General features: G+C 33.9%; 1 protein-coding gene across 1 annotated transcript; it reads right to left on the reverse strand.

Moving 5' to 3' along the window:
* Positions 1–355: 355 nt before the first annotated feature.
* Positions 356–955, reverse strand: LOC143190826 (uncharacterized). The gene has a single exon (XM_076395392.1). It carries the CDS (start codon positions 953–955, stop codon positions 356–358), a length of 600 nt encoding a protein of 199 aa, XP_076251507.1.
* Between the last annotated feature and the right edge of the window lie 10,381 nt (positions 956–11,336).

Below are 11,336 nucleotides of genomic sequence, written 5' to 3' on the forward strand. Positions count from 1 at the left end.
AAAATATTTTCTAGCATGTTGCAGATGCACTGAATAATTAGTACGAACACGGTCTCTAAAATATCTCAAAAAATAAAATACAATAAAACCTTAAATTCGCCAAAAAAAAATCGTCTTTATGCGAAACGGGCGATTAATCAATGAACAAAATTATATACAACATTATTATACCAATACGTATATTTAGATGAGACGTGGATATTAGGACTATATTAGGACACTCCTGGCAAGATGATAATAAATATACTGTGAAGACAACAAAAGTTTATGGAAAAAGGTAAACGTTGGAATAAGTATCGATTAGGTTTTGTTAGTCATAACATTTATTAATAATTCATTGCAGATATATAGTTCTTCATGCTGGTTTGGCTTGCAGCCCGTGAATCTGCAGCCTCAACCGCGCGAACTCCTCCGCCAATTGGCTCTCTGAACTATTCGTCGGTGCCGTACCGCCTGCTGGCCGCCACGAGCCTATGGAGTCTTTAATGTTGTCAGCGATTTTCGCCAGGTCTTCCAGCTTGATGCTCGCTTGCTGCGCCGCGATACTAGCTCGGGTAATGGGGTCTAATTGGTTCATCCATATTACTTTAATGATATCGTGGCCCGCTGCGTCCCCTGCTAATGATTGTAACCGACGGAGAAACTGTGACGGAGTGCGGTCACCGATTTCTTCCCGTTCGAGGAGTTGCCGTGCCCGGTTCTGGGTTGACAGCCCTAAGCATTCCCGGAGCGCCTCTTTTAATTTGCTGAATGGATCTTCAGCTTCCGGTGGGGGATTAAATAAGAGGCCGCGCACTTCCTGAGTATAGATGGGGTCCAATGCTGCCCCTACGATTTCAAACTTTTCTGCGCTTGTGGTTATCCCTGCATGTTTCAAGGTCCACTCGACCTGCAGGAACCACATCTCTGGATCGTTCGGATTAAACGCAGGCAATCTGATGTTTGACGCCGACATGATGCTTTACAACGAATAAACAAAACAACAAAATGGCGTCGCAAACCAAAAAAATAACTAAACCTTCAAGAATCGAAAATAACCCAAAAAAAAACAAAATGTGGAATATAACACGATGTCGCACGTCAGGGTCACCAATTTGGAGTACGGGTGCGGTTAGATAAAGACAATAATATTCGGCGATTTATTTCGGTACAAATGAAGTCTAATTATATGCAGAAGGAATATTTATTTTTAGACGAACGGTTATTAAAAAATAAACAATATATTAACACTAAACACTAACCCACAATAAGAATATAAAAACAGAAAGAAATGCACGTGGCAGGATTACCTTCAGGTGTTACGAACAGTGGCACGTCTGATCACTTTTTTAGAGTCGGGAACGGAAAAACCTAACCTTTCCGGCGTCGCGTCATCCGCTAGCTTTACCACCCGAGGTTGCCACGTCGTACCCTCTGTCAGTACCCCTTGTTGCCACCTCACCGTGGGTGCTAACTTCAGGTATGTGCAACGCCTCGAGTAGATCTGTGGGCTGCTGAGAATTGCGGGAAAATTCGAAACATCTGAAGATCGCTACACTGGAAACAGGAATTTTGTTACGCCTGGTGCAGAATTAGTGTTTTCCTCTAAGTCCAAGGGTGACTGCCACGGAGAAGTTGACCATAACTTGTTTTTGCATTCGTTTGAAAATCAGCTTTTAAAAATATTGGAGGACCCACCAGTTATTGTTATTAACAATTCACCATATCATAGTACACTGGTGGAGAAGGTTCCAACAAGTGCATCAACAAAGGTTGCAATTAAAGAATGCAATCTAAAGTACATAAAATAAGTTTTGATGATACCATGTTAAAGAATGAATTATTTCAAATTGTTACTAGGAAAATATAAATTAAAGCTTTCACTGCATTATTTGCATTGCTCTAACCTACAAACAATACAATCATATGTTCTTAAATGTAGTTTTCGAAAATATAAGCATTAGATATACTATAATGTTAAAATAAGCTAAAAATTTTTCGTAACATTTTTGTTCAATTATTTTATTTATATTAGAATTTTGTTTTATGTCAGAGTCAAACTGACTGACTGAAGCGACAACATTGCCACGTTTTTATGTAACAAGTTTCGCTGACGCATATACAAATACACTTTGTATGGACTACATGCATTACAAAGTTAAAGGAGCGTTAAAAGTTGTTTTATTTTAAGGAAAAACAGGCAACTTGTTTAACAGCCCTACAAAATAATATTGTCAGGTGAAATGTATTGTTCTATAAAGCAAATATCAGTGATTTAAATATCTCACTCAATATATTTTTCACTGTAATATAAACCCACGGGCGTTGTAGCCAGGACTGTATGTGGCGCGCGATATAAAACAAAGACATATAGACTATATTATATTACTATTAATAAAAATACTTTTCTTAAATCAGATCAACAATTGATAAAAGCGATTTTCCGCCACATTCGTGAGCAGGATTTTAATATCTCAGAATGCAGCGATGAATATATTCGTCTCAGCTATATCTAGCCATAAAAATACGAATATTATTTGGCGTTGATTTCATTTTTGCGATCGTCGCGCCAGTACGTGCAGCCAGGCCTTGATCTATGTAAATCGGGCGTCGATTTATGCTTATTGGGAGCCGATTCAATTTTGATTAGCTGTTTACTATCGGCAGCAGTAAAAGTAATTTCCCGCATCGGAATATAATGCCAATCGGCATACCGATATACGACCGGTAAATATTGCAATTTCGATTCTAATTTAAAGGCAAAACAGCCCAGGTGGAAAAAGGTCGCCGGCATCGCGGGGAAATTAACGAGGGAAATGCGCGCGGACGATGAAATGAGCCCCATATCGTCGATTGCCATCACGATAACGCCGCTGTTCTACGCGTGCTGAATTTCGAAAATTGCTCCCGTACAGAAATGAGCAGATTAATAAAAAAAAGAATAATAAACAGCGATCTGCCAACGAAAGTATATGAACGTTAGTATATGATATAGACGATTTACCATACTTTCGAATCTAATTCATGTACTTGATAGTATTCAAGTTTATTGGTGAGGGTAATCTGCAGGCTCACATTGAAACAGGCGCCTGGCTTCACCTCAATTTCCGACAATAATCCAGGTAAAAACCCTCCCGCGTAAGCGGACAGCTGTATTAATATATAGCTTTAACCTTTTCTTGCGTCCTGGAATCACGCGAATGTCGGTGTAATTCTCAAAAAAGTAAGTAAATCTTTACCCTACACTACACACAGTCGAACAAAATACAATCTCTACTCAAAATACACTTTATAAATTATGTTAAAGTCGTATACTTGAAATATAAAAGGTAGTGTGGGGCAAAACTCCCGCTAACATTTTATAATATACCAAAGATTTAACAACAGTAAATATTTTTTTAAAGTATCCATAGATAGCTGAAAGATATGAGATATAAGGTTAGAAATTGAACATGCCTTCATACACTCTTGGGTAATATAGTATTTGTGTAATAGATTTAAGTAATAATAGTAAGATTTTAGTAATATAGGTGTAAAAATAAACCACGAATGGTTTTAATGGAACTTGCGGACATTGCTTTTAAAAGATTACAATTTATGAACATACTAAATTAAGGAAGAATTATTATATCAATTTGTATATTTAGATGAGACATGAATATTTCAAAAGGGTACATTGGGTCTCTTATTGCAAGACAATAATGAATATAGTGTAAAGAATTAGGTTTTGTCTGGTCCAGAATTAGCGTTTTTTTTTCAATTTCCAAGGGTGACTACCATGGAAAAATGAAACATAACTTATTTTTGCATAGGTTTGAATATCAGCTTTTAAAAACTTGGAATAAACAACGATCTTTCAACGAAAGTATATGAGCGTTAGTATATGAAATAGAAGATTTACCATATTTTCGAATCTAATTCATATAGTTGCTAGTATTCAAGTTTATTGGAGAGGTTACTTGCAGGCTCACATTGAAGAAGGCGCCTGGTTTCACCTCAATTTCCGACAATAATCCAGGTGAAAACCCTTCCGCGTAAGCGGGCAGATGTATTAATATATAGTAGCTTCAACCTTTTCTTGCCTCCTGGCATCACACGAATATCGGTGTAATTCTCAAAAAAGTAAGTAAATCTTTACCCTACACTACACACAGTCGAACAAAATACAATCTCTACTCAAAATACACTCTATAAATTATGTTAAAGTCGTATACTTGAAATATAATAGGTAGGGTGGGGCAAAACTCTTGCTACCATTTTATAATATACCAAATATTTAACAACAGTAAATATTTTTTTTAAGTATCCATAGATAGCTGAAAGATATGAGATATAAGATTAGATAGAAATTGAACATGCCTTCATACACTCTTGGGTAATATAGTATTTAAGTGTAATAGATTTAAGTAATAATAGTAAGATTTTAGTAATATAGGTGTAAAGATAAACCACTAATGGGTTTAATGGAACTTGCAGACATTGTTTTTAAAAGACTACAATTTATTAACATACCAAATTAAGGAAGAATTATTATATCAATTTGTATATTTAGATGAGACATGGATATTTCAAAGTGGTACATTGGGTCTCTTATAGCAAGATGATAATGAATATAAGAATTAGTGTCTGGTCCAGAATTAGTGCTTTTTTTTCAATTTCTAAGGGTGACTACCATGGAGAAATGAACCATAACTTGTTTTTGCATTAGTTTGAATATCAGCTTCTAAAAACTTGGAATAAACAGCGATCTGTCAACGAAAGTATATGAACGTTAGTATATGAAATAGAAGATTTACCATACTTTCAAATCTAATTCATGTAGTTGCTAATATTCAAGTTTATTAGAGAGGTTATCTGCAGGCTGACATTGAAGAAGGCGTCTGGTTACACCTCAATTTCCGATAATAATTCAGGTGAAGTACCTCCCGCGTAAGCTGACAGCAGTGTTAATATTTCTTAGCTTCAACTTTTTCCTGCGCCCTGGCATCACACGAATATCGATGTAATTCTCAAAAAAGTAAGCAAATCTTATCCCTCGAACCATACACAGTCGAAAATACATTCTCTAATCAAAAGAGACATTATAAATTAGGTTAAAGTAGTATGCTTGAAATATAAAGTACAAACGGCAATATTTTAATTACTTTTATTTAAAATTCGAAATGCAGATTATAAAATAATATCAGATATTATGCTAACTTATGTAAAAAGAACAGAACTAACTCATCCAACCTATTAATCAGTAATTAAGCAATTAGAAAATGTTCTTTCTTATTAAAATCTGCTAAAGCAGACAATCTTTCTACAGGTTCTGGATGAGGAAAAACCTGTGCCATATTGAATGAAAACATTTTTATGCTATATATAAAATTTAAGGAAAATGAATATAGAATATACTATAAAATCAATATTCATTTTTCTTTGCTAGTATTTTTGGTCTTTTTACTACCAGAGAGTGTTACAAGTTTGTGCTATTTTGTCTATAAGGTATTAATTGCAAGATTTTAATAATTTGTCTCTCATCTGATATGATGCTTTCTGGCTACCAGCGCATTTTGTAACTAGGGTGGTAGCATTATTTTAATATGGCTATGTTTATTTCAGGTGATTCAGTGTTTATTCAGTGAAAATTAGCTGACAATATACAAATCTTCTTTCGGAGCACTTTTTTAGATGTGATGCAATAACTGTAAAATACCACAATTTTCAATCCTGCCACCAAGCTAATCTAATTCAAACAGAGTTTAAAGTAGGAAAAGTTACCCCTTTCTGCCACCCTATTCGTCAATATTTTTGGAGAGAGGAATACACCTAAGTGTAGGTTTCTTTCTTAGATAGAAACATGCGCCTGTAAATAAAAACATAAAATCCTCACGATACACAGACGCACCTCCATTAACGTTTTTATAGCTTATTTAGTTGGAGATGATAAGGTGTTTATGTCTATGTAAGTTTATTTCCTACAAGTATTTTATAATATATTAAATAGGTGGTAGCTATAATTTTTATGTAAGCTAATAGATTATACTATTAAATTGTATAAAAATAAACAAAAGAAAGTTAAGTTAAGAAAGTATTGATATTTGACGAACAATAAATATATTCTCTGCCGCGTCGCCACATAGCTTAACATTTTTAGCGATCGCTGATTCGCTTACAAAAGTTATCGAGCATTATTTTCTTTAGAATATAGCCATTAATAACATCGCTAAATGTATTTATATTCATATGTATTTTGAAGTATTAAAAGCTTTTCAAATATTAATTATAAAATATAGCAGCATTAGATATTTCAAATACAAAGCCATATTTCAGTTGTAAATAATACAGACACTTCCAAACCCTGGAAAAATAGATCAGGTAGTGTGCTCTGCTCCTTGGTTAAATCTTCCAGAACAGCAATACAACACAATTTTATGAATTTCCTTTTCCTCTCAATTTTGTAATATTTAATGGTCGTTATTTTTAGCCTAGGTATTATATAATCACGGCTAGGCTCAAAAGGTTTTAAAAACTACATGTTAAAAGGTAATGGTTTTATCAGGGATGATATACCAGCGGCGATCAAAGGATCCGCTGAAGGGGGCTTCGGTAGCAACCCTATATAACACAGCAATATTTGTCGATTTAGGATGGGTAAATCCGACTGGATAGGCATATTGCTCTACTCCTCCTGGCATCAGGCCAAAATGTCTCATCATCATCAGATAACTCAATGGGAACTAACAAATATTAAACACTGCCTCTACTTCTTATAGTCTTCTTGAGCAGCAATGTTTTTTGATTGAAGTAAAACATAAGTATAATGTAATATATACGCTACAGAGAGTGCAAAAAATTATAGGCGACAAATGTCGATATTTTTCGAAAAAATATTAATATTCAATATATGGATATTTTATCTATATGACCTCCGGATGGTATTAATTTTCAAACATTAATTTACAATATATAGTGGTTTTACTAAAACTAAAACAAATGTAATGTTTTGAACAAGCATTATTTTCTAACGGGGGTCTTCAAGGTACAAGTTCAAGTAATTCAGTCCAAACCGATAAATCCCTTCTCAAAAACTGAAAGGGACCAATTGTCCCTTTAAATCGTTTTTGTTAATTCGCAACGCAACCAGGCCTTGACGGTTGGGGACGCGTGTTTTGAGGAATTATAAAGGATATCTTATATGTTGTTGTGATGAGGGAGAGAAAACGAAGTTGGAAATTAAATACAATTTATTTTCTTTCTTCCTTGAGTAAATTAATACCCAACGACGAGTTGTTTAATTGATAATAAAGAATACACATATATACATTTAAAAGATATTAATTAATACGTCATGGGAAAGGGATTGTGATTCAAATCGCCTGTACTTACTATTAATGAAAGGTGTAGATTGGCTAATATAGACAGAAATTATATGCCTTCAATAATACTTCAATTAATGCAATTGTTTCTTCAATGTTTCTTCAATTAATGCTCATTCAATTCTTTCTTCTTCTTTCAATCCAATACTTTCTCTCAGCAATACTTTATTCTTCTTATTTCTCAATAACACTCTTTTATTAGGTGTTCATGCAAATTACTGTCACACTGTCTTATCGTTGTGGTTGTGTTTTATCGCTGAAGCTCCTCCCTCGGGTTCTTGGTGGTGGTGGACAAGGCTGGTCCAAGAAATGCTTTTCTGTATCCCAATTCGCTGAGAATATCGGGAAACACTCTTCCAGCTAGGAACTCCTCACGCTGATAAAACATGTGCGTTTCGGACTCTAAAGGAATTCCCAAAAATTCCAGGATTTCGGGTATTTCTCCTAGAGTCCTCTACCAGGTCTAACATCCGACACATTTCGTCTAGCCTCGGTACTTTAATCCTCGTTATCCTAAACACTTGACAACGAGCCGATGGGAATCACTCTTGTTGAACACGTCTGTTCTGTTTACTTGGTATCTTTTTGCCTGTCTTTATTTACAAGACGTTCAATATACTGCGAACGTTATGTTTTTTATCTGGTCATAATTCTTTTCCATGTCATATATATTAAAAACTTTCAGTAAAATGTTTAATAGATTAGACCCTCTAACAATAGAACCGAAGGAATTCTACAATTGGCTTAACTTACATTTTACAGGGCTGTCCCAACAATTCATAATAAATTTGCGTCGCAACATATGTATTTATGATAGTTAATGAAAAATGGAAGCTCTCTTAGATACCCGAAACAACAAGATCTTTAGTTGAATGGACAATAGCTGGAGACAATCATTCAGTATCAAAGATCAAATCTTTCAACAAGAAAGATAGTAGGCTATTTTGTGAGAGGATATTCAAATATATGCGAAATTTTTAAAAATATACTTTTTCTTACACCGCATATATAAATTGTCGTAATTTTAACAGGCAATCGACCATCAGTGCGCCATAATCAACCTTTTGTGTAAAATATTCATCGGTCAAGCTCAAATAACGGATAAAATTGGAGAAAATTCTTTGAGCAATAGGAAACCAAAATTATGTGAGACCAGAACAGTTATTAATGTCATCAAAAACTTTGATGTACGAGCAATGACACAAACTTATATGCCATCTTTGAAACAGTGAAATTATTTGTTTAGTTAAATCGCCAATTTCGCTGATATCAACAACAAATTACAAAGTTTCGCATCATACTAATATTTTCTTCTAAAATGTCTAAACGTATTTATCTAACAAAATCCAACACACCCATGCCTAAATTACTGTATCATTTGCATACAAATTAAATGTATTCTTCAGGAATTGTTGGGTATATAAACACAAAACTTTAATAAGCTACAATTACACTTAGCCCAACTCAAAATTGGGCTAAACATTATTCGGTTTGGTATAGCATCAATACGCCGTAATTACTAAACAAAATTCGCTGTATGTCTGCGTTACAAGTAGAGCGGCGCTACCGTTGAAAACGAACAAATACAAATAAAGCTGGAATTAATAAGGGCCGTCAGCAGGGCTAGCAGCATCCACTGTACAAACCGAACAGCATACCGTATGTGGTGCCGCAAAATTTATTCCCCCGACACAAGTAATAACTGAACTATAATTTGCCGCCCGCCACCGCTACCGCAGCCACCCCCTCGGCTATGGCCCACGGGCGGCCGAAAAGGGCGGCACGAAACAGCGGGGTTCGCCGATGAAGCAATTCCGTTTGACCAGATAGACGTTCGACATTCTTGCGGAAGTGGTAAAATTTTGATGCGAAATTTCGGATGACTCGTGATAACATATTTGACCTACATATAATGTTGTAAAAATGTTGTTCAACTTCTGAACGTTCCTAAACCATTTAGACAATTGTGATGATAGTTTGTATCGAATGGCATGAAAAATATGGAAATCATATCCCATAAAAAAAGTTGTCACTGAATAATAAAAAATATATATTTTATTTAAAAAATCAATAATATAAATGCATATGGGAATATACAAAAAATTGGTGTAAAACTAGAATATTTGATGATATTAACTATTATGTATAGTTCTAATAAAACAGCCACTGCACTTCTTCAGTATTTATAATGCAAAGTTATTGCATCATTTAAGATTTGGTTCATTTTTAAGAAGTACTAAACTACTGTTCATTATACAACCACAATATTTTGTAGGTTAGAATTGTTTTATTATATTTATATTTTACTATTTTCCATACTATCCATGAGGTAGAATTCTAGGCGAATTTTTGCATGTGTGATATACAAGTAATACAAATAATGTATTTTTCTTTCATTAGAGAGCATATTTACCTTTTCACCTTTAGGTCTTGTTTCTTTCGTTTTTGTGTTTTCATGTTAAGTCATTCTTTTCTGCACTGCATCTATCTTTAGTCTATTCTGTTACTACGCGTATATACTATATTAAATAAAATTAGACTTAGTCACTAAAATCTCCCTAATGCATATAATATATCTATAGTCTATTCAAAATTGCAGTGAACTCACATCATCAATATGTCACATTCGCAAATTGTAAATTCGTGTTAGAGTCAGACAATATTTACTTCTCATTTTATTCTATTTAAAGAGAGAGAATGATGTCTGATAATTTCGAACATCTAACCGAATCAGCCTGGCAAAGTCGTTCGGTTGTCAAAAACCCAAAATTATGCAAAATTCTTCAAAATTACGTTATCTGATATTTTTATTACTCTGATTCAAAATACCGAAGCTCAGACAGAACAGTTCGTAGAGGAACAAAAAAATGGAGTCAAAAATTGCCGATAAAATTATTTGAAGGGGTAGGCATTTTTTCTATTAATTATTTGTGTAAGTTGTTGCGGTTGTTATTGAAAACACTTTTAGCGTGTTGCAGCTGCAGTGTGAATATTATTATGAACAGTAACTGAAATATCTCAAAAAATAAAAAATAGAACTTTAAACTATATTCCTTATAGGAAGGGGATAACGAATCAAGATCAGCTTGATGTTAGCTCTATCAGAGATCAGATACATGAGATGTATAAAAACAGTGAGTAGTTTTTTCAATACAAACTTAGTTTGTTACAATTATTTCAGAGTAAACATATAGATCTGAAAGGTATCCGTAGAAAGCTTTAGAGATATGCAGCTCTCTAACGAATTTAGAGCATCCTTTCATAGACTGTAGCTCACGAAGAGGTCGAAAGGAACTTACAGAGGCTGCTTATAAAGAATACAATTTTTAAAAGCATATAATAAAATCAAGGAAGACCTATTATTTCACTATGTATATTTAGATGAGACATGAATATTAAGTTAATAATATAATATTTCAAGTGATCAATGTTTACTCATCGCAAGACTTCTTGACTTTCAATGACTTCTTTTTTTCCCATCCCTGAACAATAAACCGCGTCGTCAACAATTTCCATCGCCCGAAGAAGCTGTTGGCGTTCAAAAATCATGTTTCGAATACACCTCATTCGGAATGGAATAAATGCTTTGAAAATTGGTTAAGGCATATGCAAAAGTGAAGTATATTGAAAAACAATAAAAATATATTCGCAGCTTAACTATTTTGTTTCCTATTCCCGAAATATAAATAGTGACCTTCGTAAAAATAGTGTTAAGACAACAATAGTTGATGGAAAAAGGTAAACATGGGAATAAAAATTCATTAGGTTGTATTATTCATCACATTTGTTATTAATTCGTTGTAAATAAAATTTTCTTCATCGTACAAACAGGAATGGTTAATAACACCTTCGGTTTGGATGAACTCGATCATACACATTGAAAAAAATTATAAAAAAAATGATGGAATTGGGTACAAATGTTATAGAGATTGGAAAAACAGCTCAATTATTCACTTGAATGAAACTTTTTAAATATGGGATAATGATTCAATGCTG

Source organism: Rhynchophorus ferrugineus, unplaced genomic scaffold (genome assembly GCF_030347505.1).
Source record: "Rhynchophorus ferrugineus isolate W39M unplaced genomic scaffold, kcgeb_rfMv2 rfM2, whole genome shotgun sequence".
In the NCBI taxonomy this organism is placed as follows: Eukaryota; Metazoa; Arthropoda; class Insecta; order Coleoptera; family Curculionidae; genus Rhynchophorus; species Rhynchophorus ferrugineus.

What these genes read in the sequence shown, in the direction of transcription:
- LOC143190826 (XM_076395392.1), bottom strand. Translation starts at nt 955, where the DNA reads ATGTCGGCGTCAAACATCAGATTGCCTGCGTTTAATCCGAACGATCCA.